The sequence below is a fragment of the Echiichthys vipera genome (assembly GCF_963691815.1).
Source record: "Echiichthys vipera genome assembly, chromosome: 18".
In the NCBI taxonomy this organism is placed as follows: Eukaryota; Metazoa; Chordata; class Actinopteri; order Perciformes; family Trachinidae; genus Echiichthys; species Echiichthys vipera.
This window is the reverse complement of record NC_139843.1, coordinates 14,973,003-14,992,605: the sequence shown is the minus strand read 5'-3', so window position 1 is coordinate 14,992,605 and position 19,603 is coordinate 14,973,003. Positions and strand designations below refer to the sequence as shown.

The 19,603-nt window shown below is 41.7% G+C and overlaps 2 protein-coding genes across 3 annotated transcripts; both read left to right on the top strand.

The window, feature by feature from the left end:
* The first annotated feature begins 971 nt into the window (after positions 1-971).
* LOC310960969 (protein kinase C and casein kinase substrate in neurons protein 3-like) lies at positions 972-8,572 on the top strand. 2 transcript variants are annotated; one of them, XM_083932867.1, is made up of 10 exons: positions 972-1,124; positions 2,646-2,716; positions 2,865-3,021; positions 3,247-3,482; positions 5,899-6,054; positions 6,444-6,619; positions 6,698-6,818; positions 6,926-6,993; positions 7,109-7,188; positions 7,956-8,572. In XM_083932867.1, the coding sequence occupies exons 2-10, from the start codon at positions 2,660-2,662 to the stop codon at positions 8,069-8,071; spliced, it is 1,167 nt and encodes a 388-aa protein (XP_083788993.1). In that variant the 5' UTR covers positions 972-1,124; positions 2,646-2,659; the 3' UTR covers positions 8,072-8,572. The 2 variants fall into 2 exon arrangements, with proteins under 2 accessions (XP_083788993.1, XP_083788992.1); XM_083932866.1 differs by lacking the exon at positions 972-1,124 and adding an exon at positions 1,275-1,466.
* A 1,072-nt stretch (positions 8,573-9,644) lies between these two features.
* LOC310960581 (circularly permutated Ras protein 1-like) lies at positions 9,645-19,364 on the top strand. The gene is made up of 21 exons (XM_083932307.1): positions 9,645-9,687; positions 9,970-10,063; positions 11,181-11,429; positions 12,353-12,565; positions 12,654-12,812; positions 12,900-12,980; positions 13,086-13,159; positions 13,882-14,067; positions 14,162-14,203; positions 14,432-14,521; positions 15,377-15,528; positions 15,755-15,836; positions 16,013-16,143; positions 16,335-16,419; positions 16,530-16,636; positions 16,754-16,866; positions 17,767-17,884; positions 18,283-18,423; positions 18,896-18,989; positions 19,077-19,103; positions 19,213-19,364. Exons 1-21 carry the CDS (start codon positions 9,646-9,648, stop codon positions 19,300-19,302), a joined length of 2,370 nt encoding a protein of 789 aa, XP_083788433.1. The 5' UTR covers position 9,645; the 3' UTR covers positions 19,303-19,364.
* Positions 19,365-19,603: the final 239 nt, after the last annotated feature.

Here is a 19,603-nt window from a genome sequence, read left to right as displayed (position 1 = left end):
GAAATAAGTAGAATACCAAAATATAATTACTTAGTAACCTGAAAATTAGCATTATATGGGACCTTTAAATAACACATGCTGTAGCTACAAACATTCATGGATGCAGCACTTATTTCCATTGGGGTCCTTGGGACATTGAACAAATAAACCAATTGCCCCCTTTTTTTTCTTTTTGTCCAATGTCTGGCCTCATAGAGCCTAATGACCACAAAACCAGGTTGAAAGTGAGAAACAATATCTCTTGTATGGTGGGTGGTGACTGGTCTTTGAGATACTCTGGTTCTGGATGAGCTGTTAAGAATTAGTGGTTGTTTGAAAAGTCTGATTATAAACACCATTTTCTGTATTGAAAAAAAGCAAAATCTGGCTCACTGAACGTATAACGCTGGGATATTTCTTCTCTGCTTAGCTCTGCCCAAGACGAGTGTGATTTGTTTAAAGAAATACAAACAGGCCAGAGTGCTTTTCCTCTATCCCAGAATGATAAGCCGGTGAAGCCAGAACATGCTCAAGCTCTGACACCGCGCTGCCTGGCAAAGCGAGACTGACAAAATAAAAACCAGATGGAGACGTCGGTACATGAACACTCTGGTGTTCTCCTTAAACTTCTGGCTAATATCCAGAAGAGTCAAATCCCACATGAGTAAACAGTGTGTGGGTGAACAAGCTGCATACTGTACTCCCTTTGACATGCTGTCTTTCTGGGCCTGACTACAGAGAGAATGGGAGGTCACAAAGGGGCATGGGACATCCCCACCCCTGCTGTCACACACTCTCACTAATAAGCTCACATGACTCTGTGCCACACTGACACGTTTCTGTGACCAGTGAACGGTCAAAATGAAGGTTCGGCATCTCATTAGCACCATATTGAGAGAGACAGAGGGAGGGACGGGCACAGAGAGAGGGAAGGAGGGGGATCCTTCCAGCTGTTTTTCTAATAGCAGAGTGGAGAGGAAGTAAGAGGGTGATAGTCAAAGAGCTAAACAGTCTGATGGGGAGTGAAGCCAGTGGGTTAAAGAAGCAAGGGATGGGGTTAAAGTAGGAACAGAGGGGAAAGCGGAAGAAGAGTTCATGACTGTGAACTAGACTATCACAGCTGACGGGGGAGGAGAACAAGAAAGGTAAGTTTCTTCCTCCCTCTTCGTTTGCCCTGAAGCCAATTAACAGCGGAGTGATTACCATGCAAATGCTCTGATTTGTTTCTGGTCTTTTCTCCCTGCTTTCATTGTCTCACGCCCACTTTCAGATCAGCAACGTGTGTGTGCGTGTGTGTGTAACTTTAAGTGCCAGGGGAAAATTGGGTCAGTGAGAGAGGAGAGAGGGAGAGAAGCATGTGTTAGAGGAGGAGAGGCACACTGGGAGAGGGGGAGACGAACAGAGAAATGGAGAGAAAATCCTCAGCAGCCCTTGAACTACAGTAACAAGTGGTCACTTGAGTAATCACTGGTGATTCAGAGAGAAATGTAAGTGCTCCCGGGCATGACTGCTCTGCTGTCCACTTCTTGCTTCTTTTTGACTTGTGGGTGGAGGTTGTTTTTTTTAATTACAATATATAAAATATTTCATTTATCCTAATATTATACGCTTCTGTGTGATAAAACAAGAGGATGAGCTTTTGACTGAGAAGTCCTTTTCCTCTGTATAGACAAGAACAGGATCAGACAAAGTCAAAAAGTGAAGCCGCTCTGCAGGAGCTCAGCAAGCAGAGGAAAAATATGAAAATAACATAATATAACACCGGCAAGCAGAGGGAAAGAAAGTCCTAGATGAGCCTGACTCTCCGTCATGCTCAGTCTTGTGATGAGGTGTGGTTAGTCACTTTCATATTACTCAGCCAGCAATGTGTCAATGTGTTAGCCAGACAGAAATAGGCTTGAATGTGACTGTCCTTTGTGTGTTTGTGCATGCATCTCCTTTCTTTTTGTTTAATTTCTATCTAATGTATGCTGCCACTTGTGCTTTGCTCTACATGCCGTGCGAATATGTCTGCTATCTGGGCACTATTCCTTTTTAAGTCCTGCATTCCCATTTGTTTTGCCAAAGCAGATATATATTTTGCACTTGTGGTCGTGATCTCCGAATCAAATGGCATTTAGGAATCGAAGTGGGAGACAGTTGGTTCTAATAGGCCTTGTATTAGTCAGAGCAAAGGGAAAGATGACCTTTCCCCGCTGTTTATTTTGGGAAGGCAACAGGAAGAATGCCGGAGCAGCTGTTCTATTCCTACTGGCAGATCCCACCCCTGTGAATTCCAGTCTGCCACTGCATGACACTCCCCTTACTCACGCAGGGGGCTTCTTAGATATATCCAAGCACTGTACAGTGTAAATAACACCTAGCCTAAGTTGTTATGGCAATAAGCTCAGCAACAAACACACACACACACACACACACACACTGCAAGGTTTCAGCCGCCAATTATTTCCTATCAGGCTTGCTGCCATGCTGAGGGAATGGCTCGGTTCACGAGAAGTCAGCCTGCTGTATTTGCAAATTACACCGTGTAGACGTCCAACCTGTTGCATGATAATCAATGTCAACCGTCTGCCAATAAAAGCTCTCTTCCCGGCTCATTATGCATGTTAACCAGTCGAGCAACTCTTTGGTATGAGACAAACAGCTATCTCTTGCTTTTGAAACAGACACGTTCCTAATAATGGCGAGCCTTCCTAAAGAGTCGCCGGAGGATGGCAAGAAACAGAGCTTCTGGATGGTGAGGATTGTGTTTATGATCAAATCTAAGAAAACTACCACCCTAGAAATAGCTAAATTAATCCAAAACAGTGTGTGTTTGTGAATGTACAACTTGAATTCTGCAGCCTGTTATTGTGACATATGATCACCATCTTTCCTCCTCCCAGCCGGGGAATTATGTGCGTACAGTGCACCGAACCGAACAGTCCTACCAGGCCTGCAACGACATCGTGGCCTGCTTCGTAGAGAGAGCAAAGGTAGAAAAACAGTACGCCCAGCAGCTCAGCCAGTGGAGCAGCAAGTGGAAGTCCATAGTTGATTCTCGTAAGTTTGCGAAGCCACATGATGGAGAACATGCATTGCAGGCCTTTTTGATCATCTCACCTGTCATCAAGTTCAAATTACCTCTTGGTTGCTATTAAATGGCTGCTTCTGTGCTGGTTTGAAACTTTACAGATGAAGGTCATTATTTCTCTACTGGTTCCATGACTCACCTCTGTGCTCTGTGTTATTCCATTTATCAGTCTGTCCCCTTATCTCCTTCTACAGGGCCACTTTATGGATCCCTCATGAGGGCGTGGCAATGTTTCTTCACCTCCACCGAGCATTTGTCCACCCTCCACTCCTCCATCTCCCAGTCACTCATGGCGGAGGAAGGGGGCAGGGTGAAGACCTGGCAGAAGGAGACCTTTCCAAAGAAAATCCTGTGCGGATTCAGGGAGAGCCACAGCAACAACACAAGCTTTAGTCGTGCGCAGAAACCCTGGTCCAAAAAGCTAGTGAAGGTTTGTGTCCTGCACATGCTTGTAATAGTTGTTGTAACTAGCAACGGTTTGGTTTGACACCAAATCTTTAGTCCACTAGCCTTTTCCCACAGCTTTCAACTGCGGTGCTTGTGGTCTTTATTTCCAAATGGAGTTACCTCCGTGAGCTGGTAAATCCGTTTGTTTTAAAGAAATAGTTCAACATATTGGGAAATACACATATTCACTTTCTTGCAGGTGCCCTGCATGGACCTTATTTCAGAAAGAAATTGTAAAGTAGTGAACAGGAAGAGACAAAACATATTTTGATCCCATTTGATCCTATCAGAAAGCCACAGTTTATCATTTAACTGTTTAATCATTAAAGCTGTGAAAATACCCAATTAGAAAAACTACTCACCCCAAAGTTGCGTAAGTGATGTCTTGCTGAAGCTATAATGCCTGTGTGTATTTTACTGGGATGTAATGTTACTCACACAAGCAACGGGTTTTAATCGTTCTTTTCATTTTGGCTGATAAAAAAGTTGATGAATGATACACATCAGATAAGATAATGTTGTTGTGGAACTTAGCTAAAAAAGTTAGCTAGCTAGCAAGCGAGCAAAGGTGACGTTGTGCGAGACGCGAGTTGTCGTTCACACAAAACTTAGTTGTACTATGACCAACAATCATATGTGTAATTCATGGCACAATTCAAACGTAAACAAAAAAAACATTTGTCTCTCTGCGTTCACTACCATGCATATTTTTTCTGAACTAAGGTCCCATAAGGTCCACCAGAGGGGGAGGGACTTTGCCTCTCTAGACCACTCTTAGTCTTTATAGTAAATATGAAACAACCCAGAAGAGAGTTACAGTTAGCATAAACAGCTAGCCTGGCTGTTAGTATGTGTAAAATCCAAACATTGTGGTTTTACAGGAGTTTGGGTACAAACACATTAACACTAAACTTAAATAAAATCAGTTGACCAAAAATTCAACTTTGAGGAGAATGTGGGCATTTAAATTATAAAATACATAACTGTACAAAATGAAGCCAGTGTATTAATAACACATTACTTTGTTATGGGGAGGTGTTATATTTTTTTGGCCTCAGGAAGTCACTATGTTTTGTATAAATCCATTAATTGAGATATCACAGGTTAATTACTGAGGTTTTGAGGTGCTGGTTGGCAGATTTGTTTCTTTTACCTTTGTACAGCTCCAGGTTGACTGTATATCCCCCTGCTTACAGTCTTTGTGCTAAGCTAAGCTAACTATCTCCTGGCCATAGCTTCACATTTTAAGGCAGAATGAGTAGGATTGGTTGTTGCGGAACACAACAATCAAAGTTGGCTCCTCCTTCGCTCAACAAGGTTTACAATACTCGCCAGTGAGTGAAAGCCAACTTCACATTGTTTTTTCAGCACTGTGTGAGCCATTTTTGTATTTTCATCTTGGATTCGTGCTTACAATTGGGCAACTGGCTTTGTAGATGCAGAGGGGTCATCCCTATGTTCCCCGGTCACATAAGCCTATATGTATGGCTTTGCTGATTTAATTCAGCATTTCCCTGGTCTGTCCGTCACATACAAAGCAGGGAACATAGGACCCGGGGAACATAGGACCCGGGGAATATAGGACCCGGGCAACATAGGACCCGGGGAATATAGGACCTGGGGAATATAGGACCCGGGGAACATAGGACCTGGGGAATATAGGACCTGGGGAATATAGGACCTGGGGAACATAGGACCTGGGGAATATAGGACCTGGGGAACATAGGACCCGGGGAACATAGGACCTGGGGAACATAGGACCTGGGGAATATAGGACCCGGGGAATATAGGACCCGGGGAATATAGGACCCGGGGAACATAGGACCTGGGGAATATAGGACCCGGGGAACATAGGACCTGGGGAATATAGGACCTGGGGAACATAGGACCTGGGAATATAGGACCTGGGGAACATAGGACCTGGGGAATATAGGACCTGGGGAACATAGGACCTGGGGAACATAGGACCTGGGGAACATAGGACCTGGGGAATATAGGACCTGGGGAACATAGGACCTGGGGAATATAGGACCTGGGGAACATAGGACCCGGGGAACATAGGACCTGGGGAATATAGGACCTGGGGAATATAGGACCTGGGGAACATAGGACCTGGGGAACATAGGACCTGGGGAACATAGGACCCGGGGAACATAGGACCTGGGGAATATAGGACCTGGGGAACATAGGACCTGGGTAACATAGGTTCGCTCCTGATGCAGACACACTTCTAGTGGGCTATGATGTGATGATTGAGAGGGATTACTTTTGTATTAGTCTATACATTTTTTTTAGGAAAATCCTACTGCGCATTTCACTCCTGACAAGAAAGCTAACAAGCAAATTTACCAAAATGTTAAACTTTGAGCAAATAAATTGTGTGAATGTGTATCCAACAGCTGGAGCAGGCCAGGGTTGCATTTCACAAGTCCTGTCAGAGGGAGCAGACAGCCCTCGACAAAGAGAAACAAGCAAACGAAAACTCTGAGATGAATCCTGAGAAAAAGCAGAAAGTCACAGAGGCCAGGGAGAAGGTCACAGAGGAGAAAGAAAAGGTGAGGAAGGATGTTAACACACTGCACTGCTCCAGTCAAAGTAAGTCATGTTGACTAAGGGCTTCTTTCACAGAACATTTAAATTCAGTCCCTGACTCACAACATGCCACGCAGTTAAACATGTTGCGTTCCAAGAAAGTTGTGTCGTCCTGCTGCATGTGGTGATGCAGCTCTAAACACGAGCCCCAACGTAGCGTTTCTGTTCCAAGCATTTCCCTTGTATGGAGATGTGTTATTGTTACACTGCTCAGTGTTTATGGAGCCCAGCGTGGGAACAGTAAAGAGCACCAGAGGATTTACACATTTTAGCTCGCCCTCCATTAAAGGAAATTTTTTCTTCCTGTACGGCAGCTTTTCATCATAAAACTGTTTCCGCGCTCTACCCGCAGAGTAGAGACCGCTACGAGAAACTACTGGAGGACGTGACGTCCTACACACCTCGCTACATGGAGGAGATGGAGGCCATTTTTGAACAGTCGCAGGAGGAGGAGCGAAAGAGGATCAGCTTTCTAAAGCAGGCCTTCCTCTCCATCCACAGACATCTTGACATCACAAACAATGAGAGGTGAGCATCCATCAGACAACCGCGTGTGAGTACAGTGTCAGGCAGGGGTTATGTGTATTTATTGCACTCTTGTGTCAGTGTGAAGGCGGTGTACAGTGAGCTCCACCAAACTCTGATGTCCATCAATGAGCAAGAGGACCTCAAATGGTGGAAGAACAACCACGGCCCTGGCATGCCCACCGACTGGCCAAAGATTAATGTATGTCATTGTTACGTTAGAAACATTATGAGCTAAATGTGGCAATATTGTCTTGTCTTGACCCCAGTGGATACATTTAAAGCCCAGATGTGTGTCTCTCCCATCAGGAATGGGTCCCACCAGTAAAAAAGCTTAACAGAAAGAAGAGAGACCAGAAAAGAAAAGATGGCCGACCGTAAGTCATCCAGTGTAGTGCTGTCGATATTTGATAACTAATAAACAAAAAGAGAAGAATGTGCATTTTATTCTGAGCCATATTCATGTTTCCTGTCCACGTCTTCTCCTGATAGCGTGATGATTGGGGGTGTGAAGGTGCGAGCTTTGTACGACTACGTGGGAGAAGAGGGCGATGAGCTGTCCTTTAAAGCAGGTGACACAAGTGTGATGTGACAACACTCAGTTGTGTTATTCTCAGTTTTAAAGCTACAATTGACACGATTTGTATACTTACTTGTCATCATTGTTTCATTATAACTCTGAGTGAGAAAACAAATGCATCCTATCCTTCTAAAATGATGCTGGACAGGCTAGTTGATCTTTCAGAGCTTCAATTCTGGCTATTGAAGTTCAAATATGAGCCACCACTTTATCAAAGGTTTTATCTTGCTGTATGATGGTGTTGTAGTTTTATCTGAGTGTGACAATAGATGTTGATATCATATAGTGAAGTACAGACAGTACAATTAAACTTACTTACTTACTTTTAGCACAATTTCAGGCGTTATTACATTTTCAAAATCAGAATCAAAATCTTCTTTTCAAAAATCTTTTTCCTTAACTTTCAGGAAATAATTTAATTATTGGGTGCTTATATTTTTCAAACTTACATATAATAGGCCATAAAAATGTATTTGAGAATAAAGTGGGTGTTTTGATTTAGAACAGAAACCTAGTGGCCTTTAGAGGAACAACATCTTGTGTTTTTGCAGTGTTTTTAACATGCCTTTGACCCACTTTCGTACAGTAAATGATAAGTAAGGTGGTCAGTTAGACAGCTTCAGTGAGGTTGGTTAGTAGTACTTTAAAGTCAAAGTAAACTAAGAATGACTAATCGGCTAATCATGACACATGCAAAACTTACTCTTAAAACAACTTTTAATATGCTGATTGACAGACTTTTATTTTCTGTGATCCCAGGTGAGGTGTTCCTGAAGGTGGAGGAGGAGGACGATCAGGGTTGGTGTCGAGGAGTGCTGAGCGGAGGGAAGGAGGGCTTCTACCCAGCTAATTATGTTGAAGTTGCAGCCGAGTGACGTCACCCCGTCTAATATACTATGTCCTAAACGTATTTCTCACAAAGAGTTAGTTTTCGAATGATCTAAAGATAATTATTATAATATTATTATTTGTTGTCACACTGACTCTGAGTTCATGTCAGATCTAATCTGTTCCCAGTCATTTTTATGAAATGTAAAATTAAGGCCTTAATATTCTAACTTACTGTCGTTTGAGTACTTCTGCAATATGAATTAACTTATCAAAGACTCAATGTTCTGTGCGTGTGCAGGAGCTGTATGTGTATACGTCTGAGTGTGTATGTGTGTTTGCATGCATGTGTGCACAATAAGAGGACAGGATTTTCATTTGCTGCCTTCATGTCTGAGTCATTAGGTCACTAGATAGCTGAAGTTACCCAGGTACGGGTTTACAATGATGGGAGCTCACAAGGTCAATGTTTACTTAATAAGTATTATGTAGGAGCACACAGGAGGGAATGGATTTTCAAAATAAAAGTGCAAATGTTTTGCCTCTAATCCATTTTGTTGACAATGTTTGTAGCGATTCGAGCTGTGTGGGTCTATGGATGCAAAGTAGGTCAATAGGTCAGTCCACACTGAAATATCTCAATAACTATCATCGAATTTCTATAAAAAAGTTGTTCATTGGGCGTTGAGGATGAACCCGAATGGCTCTCCTGATCCCCTGACTTTTCATCTAGCCCCACCAGTTAGTTCATACATGTTAGCATGCTAAACATCAGCTTGTTAGCATTGGCACTTTGTGCATGTTAGTATCCTGATGTTAGCTTTTAGCTCCAAGCTCCCCTATACCTAAGTATAGCCTACAGAGGTGCTGTTGTGGCTGTAGACCCCGTCACACAAAGACAAACAGAAGAAAAGACAGAAGAACGGATGAAAAGCCAAAACACATGTGAATATGTGCGATCATTTTCAAACAAATTTCAAATATTACAGTTATATGTAATGCTTTTTATTATTTACGATCAGGTAATTTATTGTACATATGGTTGAATTTAATTAAATTAATCAAACAAACAGAGGCCTAGCAAAATACTGTAAGACAATAACAAAAAACGGGTTAAAAATGCTTTTTAGTTAAGGTATTTATTTCTTCTGTCCTCGGGTCCTCCAGTCTTGAACATTGGGATTGACATTCCTAGAACTAATGTCATTATATTACATTACAGACACTATTATCATAACATAATAGCGTGACTAACATATACAGTATTTTTAACTAGCAATATCACGTGAAAGAATTTAACAGGATAGCCTTTTACTTTGAGATGCATGTTAATAATTTCGACCTTTGACATTTTACTGCCTTGTTTCTCAATTCAGCTTCTAGTCTTCCGCCCATTTTTATTTACATTCACGAAATGTTTAACTAGAGTTAGGCAATAAGCGATAAACCTCTGACTAACCACCCAACCGATCTCACAGCTTTGTGCACACATCTCTGTGTGTTATCAGAGCTCACTGTTGAGGGAAGAAACCTGTTGAACAAGATGTCTGAGACACAAATAGTGAATGACAAGACGTCACAAAGTTGAAACATTTGTGAGACCTGGGAAGGTTTCACGTTTATGGTTGTACTGTACTGGCAGCATTTAAAGGACTCTGCATTTGTAAGTACGTCTTAGACCATTAGACAAACTTATTTCTAGAGGGTGTGTTCGTTTGATATTGCAGGTACAATAGAAACATGCTGGCTGCATTGTGTGGATTAAGTTTCTTTTATTGGAGCGCTTCTTAAAGGTTAGTCATCATCTTTAAACTGAATGCCACATGCTTTCTAAATCAGACTGTAGACTGTAATTATGTGTTTCATGTGTTAAAGATGAGTGAGTATTTTCTTGAATGTGTTATTAGCCATCACATTTTGTTAAATAATGTCCTTCCTCTCACAGGCAGGTAGACTTACAATGGAATTTGCTTGTGGATTTGTTTATGTGCCGCCGAGCCAGAAGGATGGCCAGCGACCCAATGTCATTAAGCGCTCAGGTGTGACTTTTTTTTCTTTTTCAAACACAAAAAAAAAAATCACATTTCTGGGTCCACTTTTCTGTTCAGTTGTAGTTTTCTCAATTCCACAGATCATTAACCAGACACAGATATTTTCAATGCAGAGTTTACAGCTTTTACACAGAACTTCAGCTAAAACATCACCAGAGTTTAGTGTTGTGCGGTATGTACGAGGCAGCTAGAAATGACCCAAAATGCAGACAGCAGACAGACAGGATCCGTTCTGTGACTTTAATAGTAGATGATACTTAAACTCACATGCAGAGGTAGCAAGTACAAACAGGAGTAACTCTGAATCCACAGGTTAACAGAGATGGGGCAGGAAAAGGGTGCAGGTAGGTCGGGATTCATGTAAGGGTTCATGTAAGAGGCTGGAAATCAAAGGCAATTGACAATCAGACTTTGGAAGAGGTGCTGGTGCATATACTGACAGAGAATGAGCAGCGGGAGGACGAGGGCGTCTGGTGGACAGGTGGAGAATGGCAATGACTGCAAAGCTTTGTTGAAGTGAAGGGGCCTGGGGAAGTGGAAAACCAACTGTGGCAGCTGCGGTGACAGTCAGTCTGAGATTCAAATAGCATCTTTGTTGACTTACCAGTTTTAAGAAATCCACCAAAGAGACACAAAGCTTTTAGTGTGCAGTCACTACGTCTATCACAACACGTCACCTGCTGTCAGGTCCATTCTCTGCAGAGTGGCAAAGGGCATTCTGGGAAATATAGGAATTCAAAAACTGAATATTAAATAAATAAATTAAAATACTTATTCCCAAAATAACTGCTAATTTATAAAAGTCTACACAGGGAGTTTTGCTTTCATCAGAGCTTTCTGAGTGACTGGTTGGTTATGCACCATTGTGTGCAATGCAATCAGTGACTGCACACAACCTCTCCTGTCTTTCTTAGAGGAGACATTTCTTTCAAGTATTTTTCCTTTCCTCAGTAAAAGCCATCTGCCACCAGAGTGACATTTTCTTCACATTAAAAAGGTCATCGCTGCACTAGTTGATTTGTCTGCTCTCACATTTCTCTTGCAAGAAGCTGTTTTCAAATTAACAGCCACTGCATGTATATTTTTTATGTCTGTGCTTTTTTAGCTCTTCTCCCTCCTATTAACCGGATGCGTCCTCGCACTGCTCCCCCTCCTCCTCCAACAAACGCTGCAGCAGCCAAATCACCGAAATCCCTCCGTTCTCCCTCCAAGGTTATTGAACAGCTGGAAATGAGCAAGGAGGTGAAGAAGGCTGTGAAGCCCATTCCCTTCTATGAAAATGCAGAATTTCATAATAAACTGGAGGCACCTTCTTCCAGCAGTAAGACTCCTCAGCCTGCACCTCGAAAAACAGGTAATGTGAATGTAGAAATAAAGTGTAAATGTATGATCTCAAATACCTTAGATACAACTGATATTTTAAAGGTCCTGTTTTGTAAAAAGTAAGATTTCCATGTCTTTTTGATTACAAAGCAGGTGGAGGTGCTGTAAAAATACTGTGAAAGTATCAAAGCGCTCAATCCACAAAGAAACGGCCGTATTCAGAAATTGTGCCTTTAAACGAGCCGTCAGGATTTCTGTACGGTTGTGATGTCATAACTATACTGTATATAGGTAGAAAGTGCAGCTACAGTCCTTCCCCAGCTGCAATGACCAACCCGTTCTCATCCCAATACATCATATCCGAGACCACAGATGCAGATTATCTGGAAATGCCGACCAATCACAGCAGATTTTGCTTTCTCAGGAGCGGGACTTAAAGAGACAAGCGCTAAAACAGAGCATTTCAGACAAGAATAATAAAAATGTTTAATAATGTTTTCTGACCATCAAAGCATAGAAACCCAAAGTACAACAATGAGCCTGAAAATAAGCTTAATATGGGACCTTTAAAGGAGTATTTTCCGTCATAATTCAGTGTTATCCTCTCAGTCACACCCCACTGAGGGCTGCCAAACGCACAGAAAAGATAGACAATCTCCTTTCAGTTATTGAAGTGTAATAATAAAAACAAATTACATTTGAGAAAGCCTTTATTTAATTAGGAAAGTTTATCTCTCTCTTTCAGAATCAGTCGTATTGGATTGGTACATTCCAAGAGAGAGAGTTGGGGTGAACTAGACTTTTAAGCCTATAGTTTGATTCATAGATGGCGATTGAGCTTCAGGTGGAAAATCACTATGTTTGGTGTTCTCTGCAGCCTTCTAGATGAGTGACAGTTCATATTATTTGGGTGAATTGTTCCTTTCACACACTGCTGCTATGTTCTTGACGCAGCTCTTCTTCCACCACATATGAGACCTGCAGCAAACAGCCATTCCCCTCCTTACAGCCAGCCCCTCCCTGCCTCCAACGCCAACAGTCAGATGTTTACCTATGACCTCCCTAAAGATGAGCCCGATTTGAATGCACGTCCCTGGGACCCAAAGTACTCATACACCACGCCAGAAGGAACAGGGGTTGAAGTGAAACTGCCAGCTGATACTATCAGTGCGTCAGCCCAGGCATCAGTTAAACAGACAACTTGTTTTTCTCTATTTGCATTACCATATTAAACAGAACCGAAAGATCATGGCAGTTTTATTCTGTTTGTCAGTCCCACCCCTCCCCCCGAGACCTTCGTTTTTGAAGTCTATGCCGTTGTACCTGGTGCTGTTGCCCAAATCCAACTCATCCCACTCATCATCTCAGAAATCACCCCCAGAGACGTCGCGTGTCCCATCGCCTGCTAGTAAAGGTAATTGCAACAGTCTGTCACACTGCTGAAAGAATGTTTTTACATCACTACGGTTCATTTTTGATGCTCTTGTTGTTCTCCACTCAGGATCGGCAGATAAGGGGCCTTTGCCTGGGAATCCTAATGTGCTCCTTGTCAGTTTAGGAAAATTACTGTCAGAGGAAAGCAGTCAGTAAACTTTTCATCATCACCATAAAACTTCATTATCGGCCATCTAGTTTGATTTTTAGTCCTATATTGGCTTATGATGAAGATGATGTTGCATTTTTCCAGTGAAGACCATACAAGGAGAACCCACCGCCTGCTCACAGTGTGGCTCCGTGCTGAACTCCGGCTATGACAATGTGGTAACTACATGCTGTATTTCAAGAGTCATTGATTTCAAATGTGAATAATAACTGTAAATATCATTGTAATCACTATTGTGAAGTACAGACCATGACAAATATTTATTATAACGTTATGAAACCATAGATAACTGGAACTTGTTTGAATGATACAGACTGCAGGCAGACTGGACACAGTTAATGGTTATAGTGGTGGTTGTTGTATTTTTATTTTTATTTTTTTAACTTAACCTTCATTTAACCATTTAACCATAAAGACTATATTGGTGAGTAAGGAAATGTGAATCCATTATAAATCTTATTGCTGCATGATGCATTAAATCCAGATTATTCAGGGAGAAATTTGCATGCATGTACAGTATAAGATGTCACCGTAGTCAAGTATTGATACGAAAGTTGCACTAAAGGAGAAACAACTTTTGTTTCTGTATTAAAAAACCCACTTTAAGCCTGAGTTTCTTTGTAAGACATTCAATATTATATTTAAAAGACATTTTTTAAAGTAAGTAAAATCCAAAGTATTTATAGACTGAAACTCATTCAATCACTTTCTTATGTTGTGGAACAATCTGACAAACATTATCTGTGTTCCCTGATTCTGAAAAGCACATCATTTTAGTTTTAATTGATTACGATTTCTCTGAGTAACATCAAAAGCAGATGTAACTTTTCTGTGGTCTCTGTCAGTAACAGTGAAGCTCTCTCCTTATGGTGGACCACAGGTTAATGAGTGTTACTTCTGTCAGCCCTGGGAGCTGACCAGCACTCCCAGTGTACCACAGTGTCCTCTAAGTGGACACCAGGACGGTCTCTATATGCTCTGTCCTGATGAAAAGCCCCTGTGTGCCGCTGACGCTCTGCTGCTCTTCTGCATCGACATCTCAGGCTCCATGAGCCTCACCTCTCAGGTGAAAGCACACAACCTGACGCTGATGCGTTTACTGTCGTGGCCCTTTTTGACAGCTGGTGTTTCAACTGAACGGTCTCTGTCGTTTTAAGGTGGTGTTGGAGGGAGAGCAGGTTTTCCACAGATCCCGTCTCCAAGTGAGTATTTTTTCCATTTTCAAGTGTTTTTAACTTTGTACGACTGAAAATTAACACAGTGCGAGTTTTGACATACAGTAGGCCCAGTTATAGTTAAATTTGACATTCAAATTTAAAAAGTCAAACTTAAGTAACACGGCATTATAAGCTGATTTGAAAAATAAATAATGAAAACAACAGTTTTCCAATGATGCCGTTGGTGATAAGAAATCATTGCCTTTAAACCAGTTTGTCCAGGAAGCTGTGTTGCAGTGTGTTCAGAGACTGAGTGAACAACAACCTGACAAACGAGTGGGACTCATCACCTTCAACTATCAGGTACAGACATGATCATCAGAGGTTTCACAAAACAATCATATGTGTATTTGACATTTCCCCCCTGGTCCATCTCTTAAGTTTGTGTCTGCGCAGGGGGCGTAGCACAGGTCACCCCTGAAATCTGATTGGCCACCCCAATATCCGAAACGATGTCTGACCCTGAGTTGTCTATTTGAATTTTGTAATTGAATGAAGTATGGAAGCTTAATATTACATTTGTATGGTCAAGCTGTTGGTCACTGTTGTTTCAGGTTTGGTAGTTTTATCATATTTAAATGACAAATTTAAATATAAGAATATATGAGAGAGACAGTTTCATATGAAACCGTAGAACCAAAGGTATGCACTGGTACCAACGATAACATGTTAGCCTGTCGGGGCGGGGACTAAATAACGCTCCGAAGTTAGGCTAACTTTTGACAAGGGAATACAAGGAATGGTCCGTTTTCAGGAGTCCCTTGACCTTTCAACTCAAGATATCTGAATGAAACTTGTTCTATGGGTACCCACGAGTCTCCCCTTTACAGACGTGCCTACTTAATGCTAGTCTCAGGTAGCTTGGAGAAAAATACACACCATTTTTCCCATGCTGTATAAACGTGTTATTTTGGCCTATTCTAAAATGGTGTATTTGGGGACTATAAGACAGACCTGAATTGCATAAATTGGGATTGACTGGCAGGCTGAGACTATCGTGGATTCAATTATCCCAAGTGTATTCATGTGTGATGATGTTAGTCTCCATTTTAGTGAGACCATTAGGATAATCACAACCACATGAAACTTTACAACCACAAACTAGAGACTAAGTTATTACAGCTGCTTTTCTTCATCCCCTGATGTATGTGTTACCAGGTGACGATGCACGGAAATGAGAATTTCACGTCACATTCCCTGATCGGTGCCGAGTTAACTGACAGAGACTTTCTGAAGGAGGCTGCAGCCAGTTTCCCCACTCCACCTCCACTCTCACAGACCAAGGACATCTTACAGAAACAAGTCATGGGGTAGGAGAAATATTAGTAATTGATGTGCAGTTAATTGACGGCCTCCCCTTGGTTCCCCCTTGTTTGGAAAGAAAAACACAGCAAACCCCTATGGTATATAAAACATGCCCTCTAAGGTGGTCTTCCAGTGGACACCAGGGAATAAAGTGTCATATAGGCTGCATGCAGCTGGTGTCATTTAATATAACAGGTGTTTTTTTTAAATTTATTTTCTTCTTGTTGAAAGATTATCTGAAGGTGGAACCACAGCTCTGGGTCCAGCTGCTCTCCTGACGATTGCAATAGCCTCCAGACACCCAGGGTCCAAGGTAGGTTCAGACCATACCAGTGTATTTGTATATTTTAGCCCATTTACAGTTAACTTGTTCCTTATTATCATATGACCTGTAACAAATGATCATTTCACAGACATCATGTGTCAATTTTTTTGTCCATTGTCTAAAAACACTACAATCCTGACCTGCTATCCCTGCTGATCTCGAAGGTGATTATCTGTACAGATGGGAAGGCCAACACAGAGTTGGGCAATCTGGAGGCAGAGGATATTGATGCTCGCACCCTCCTCTCATCCACCATCTTCTACCAGGAACTGGGGGATTACGCTGCCAATCAGGGGTTTGAACACACCTCCTTTTTAATGTCAAGAATGAAACAAACGTTAAAATACATACTATACTGCTGAACTGACATTCAATATGCACTTAAATACTTGATTCACTACTAATATTAGTACTAATAAGAGATCTAGGGCTGGTCTAGTGCTGTGCTGTAATAGATTTCATACTGAAATGACCCTCTTTTATTAGTGTGACCGTGTCTGTGCTGTCCATAGAGGGAACGGACTGCAGGCTAGATGAGCTGGGAAGACTCGCTGATCGCACTGGAGGGACAGTAAGTTGTATGATGTGTTTCAACATCTGTCCGATTTTTTATACTCAGTGCCCGTTGTTGTTTTTGTTTAATGTATAACACTTGTTCGATCTGTGTGTTTTGTCCCCTAGGTGGTAATAGCAAGCCCCAATAGGTTGCACCTAGAGTTTGAACAGATCATAGAGAACAGGACGATAGCTACACATTGCAATGTCAAATTACTGCTCCCCCAATCACTGTAAGATCTGTGCATTATACCATAAATACTAATATTTCATCAAAATGTAATTAATGTTCTTTAGATTACATTATTACCAAAGTGCACAGCATTGACAGATGTTCCCCTTTGGCTCAGTCGTATGAAAGGAGAGAGAGATGCAGGACACAAAGGGACCCGAGAGCTGGGGAATGTGGACCCAGATACAGAGATCACCTTCCAGTTTGGAGCCGGTGAACAGGACGCGGAAGGTGAGGAAAACTGGAATAACTATTCACCATTGACAGACTGGTTAGTTTCGCAAACGTACGTGTATCTCACTGCAGACTCTATCTGCATCTATGTTTGGCTACCAAACACATACGACCCAATGCCTTCATCCTTGAAAGCCCTGGATGGGCCTCGTGGAGATCCTTAATTGCTATCTGTCACTTACTCGTCAGCCACCGGATGAATTCCCATGTGATCATTTCTGCACACTACCTCTGACCATGGACAGACTATGAGACAATGGGCCCCCGGGCACAGACATGCAAGAGGCACCCCACTGTGTCTACGTAGGAACAAGACACCCAAATTCAAAGAGTCTACTTTTAGTCGTTTTGTAGTCATTTGGGGTCTCATTGTGGTCATTCTGCACTTATTTCTGCACTTATGTGGACATTTTGTTTCTCTTTGTGGTCATTTTACATCCAGTTTTAGTTGTTTTGTATGTCTTTGTAAATGTTTAATGATGTTTTAGACATTTTACGTTATTATGGCGTTGTTTCTTTCTGTGGTCACTTTACATCTATTTTTAATCTCTTTGTGTGTCTTTGCTGTCGTTTTTTTTTTATCTATGTCGTCGTTTTGTGTCTAGTTCCAGTCATTTAGCATCTCTTCATGGTTGTTTTGCATCCCTATAGTCATTTTTTGACTCTTTGTGGTCATTTTTGATGATTTTGTGTACATTTCAGATAATTTAGTATCTCTTTGTGACAATTGTGGGTTTTTTTTACCTGTGTTCCATAAAGACAGGTTTCTCTCTTCAGGTCATCATGCCCAGTCACCATGTCAATGACTCTCACCTCCAGCCCCCAAGAAGTCTCTGGAATAAATGTCGGTCTTGTTAAAAACATTCACATTAGTGTTCTTTGTGTGCTTCCCTTCAGTGTCAGTGCCGCCCTGTGGGAGCCGTGTGTCCATCCAGCTACAGATCAGATACAGGCAGAGGAAGGGCCAGATGATGCTCAGAGTGATCACCACAGACCGAGATGTTACCAATGACAGGTGATAATGATTTTTACATTATAACAATAGTGTTTTTGCATGCTTATTGCCTCCTTGTAAGCTTAAACAAGTTATTATCTTCTGACATCGTTAATTATCGAGGTGTTTTCACCCTTAGGACAGCAATTGAATAGATGAATTATTATATACCAATCTCGGTGCACCTTTAGGCAAAGCAGTTTTGAAAATCTAAGGACTGGCTGTTTCTTAGATACAGGAGCCTTGACATAACGTGCAGAAATGATTGCATCCACCATGTCAATTGTATTTCTCATCCATTCTAACGTTTGGTCACACGGTAAATGAACCTCTCAGCTCAGTCTGCCTGCTTCATATACTGAACGATGGTCATGCAAATCTTCGTACACTCGTGGTAAAAGCGTGACTCTCCTTCTCAGCTCGGCGGCCCTGTCCTCTCTCTCCCTGTCCATCATTCAGCTAAACTCGTCGCAGGCCAGCGCTGCTCTGGCTGTCAGAGGCCGCTTCCTCGACGCCAGGAGGGAAGGAGAGCTGCAGAGAAAGCTGATCGAGAGAGCGATGTGAGTAACAGGAGGGATGAAGGAAACTGGCTGAGCTACTTCATGCGGAAGTCTGAGAAACAGATTTAATTCTATAAACTCAAGAAAGAAAAAAAGACAAATGACAGGAACAATGGAAAGTCCAGGAATTGTGCAGGTGACATTAAAAAGGAGTAGGCTACATTTAGCTTCAAATGCTGTGAACGATTATGAATTTAGATGAGAAATATGACTGCAGTGGATTACAGAAACTTAGGGCCAAACTCAAACAAATACAAAAATAAAGAGTGAGTTGAAAGGTAAAATGAAAATCCGTTGAACTGGCTGCATCTTTAGTTGACATTAGAATGTTTAAATGCATCTGATTGATCCGATGAACGTAGTTTTATGCTTTAAAGGCCATTATTTAGTATCTCAATTATAATTCAAAGCTTCAAAGCTTCATATTTTCAGTCAAATGTGAGTGTGACAAACTGAGTCTGTATGTTTGCAGAGAGCATAATAGCAGTGCAGAGGACAATCAGACATACCAGGAATGGGTTAAAACCATGGAGCCCATATACAACAACATACATAACTTCACAAGGGTGAGTTTTTACTGTATTTGATCAGATTCAGTGTCTTACATTGGTTAAAATGAACACAGTTTAAGATTTAGCTCTTTTTTTCCCCAGAGAAAATCTGTGGTTTCAGACTCACAGGTAATCCACGTCATATCCTAATAAATGACACTGTTTAGCCCTTCAGTACTGTGCCCACTTTGCTTAAACTTTTTGCTGGTAATTCTCCCTTTTATTCTCCTCCCACCAGTCTCTAACAGATGCTGGCGCGGCGCTGCTCTACACAATGAAGCACAGCAACAGGAAGTCCATCTCGCTGAAGAATAAACATAAGGTCTAGCCAACTGTCAGCCTCCACAATTTTACCTTGTCGGAAGCAACTCCAGTCATGAATGAGTCTGACAAGGACAAACAGTGCCTTCTGACTTTGATTACCCGGCTGAATAAAAATATCCTTCAAATATTTCACAATGTAAATAATGTACAGTATATCAACCAACATAAAACATCATCATCTAAACTCAGTTCTCAGAGTAAGACTTTAAATGTTTCCTTCCAGTGTTACAGGGTGTGTTTTTGCACTAACCAAAACACAAGATCACACCTACATCCTTTTGTGTCAGCAAAACACATCTGAGCAA

Bases quoted from the DNA above. Each gene is read 5' to 3' on its own strand.
- LOC310960969 (XM_083932867.1), top strand. From the start codon at position 2,660: ATGGCGAGCCTTCCTAAAGAGTCGCCGGAGGATGGCAAGAAACAGAGC. The intron at 3,483-5,898 runs GTTTGTGTCCTG...TGTATCCAACAG, and splicing joins GGTCCAAAAAGCTAGTGAAG to CTGGAGCAGGCCAGGGTTGC. The intron at 6,994-7,108 runs GTAAGTCATCCA...TTCTCCTGATAG, and splicing joins AAAAGAAAAGATGGCCGACC to CGTGATGATTGGGGGTGTGA.
- LOC310960581 (XM_083932307.1), top strand. From the start codon at position 9,646: ATGGTTGTACTGTACTGGCAGCATTTAAAGGACTCTGCATTT. The intron at 10,064-11,180 runs GTGTGACTTTTT...GTGCTTTTTTAG, and splicing joins CAATGTCATTAAGCGCTCAG to CTCTTCTCCCTCCTATTAAC. The intron at 16,420-16,529 runs GTAAGTTGTATG...TTTGTCCCCTAG, and splicing joins CTGATCGCACTGGAGGGACA to GTGGTAATAGCAAGCCCCAA.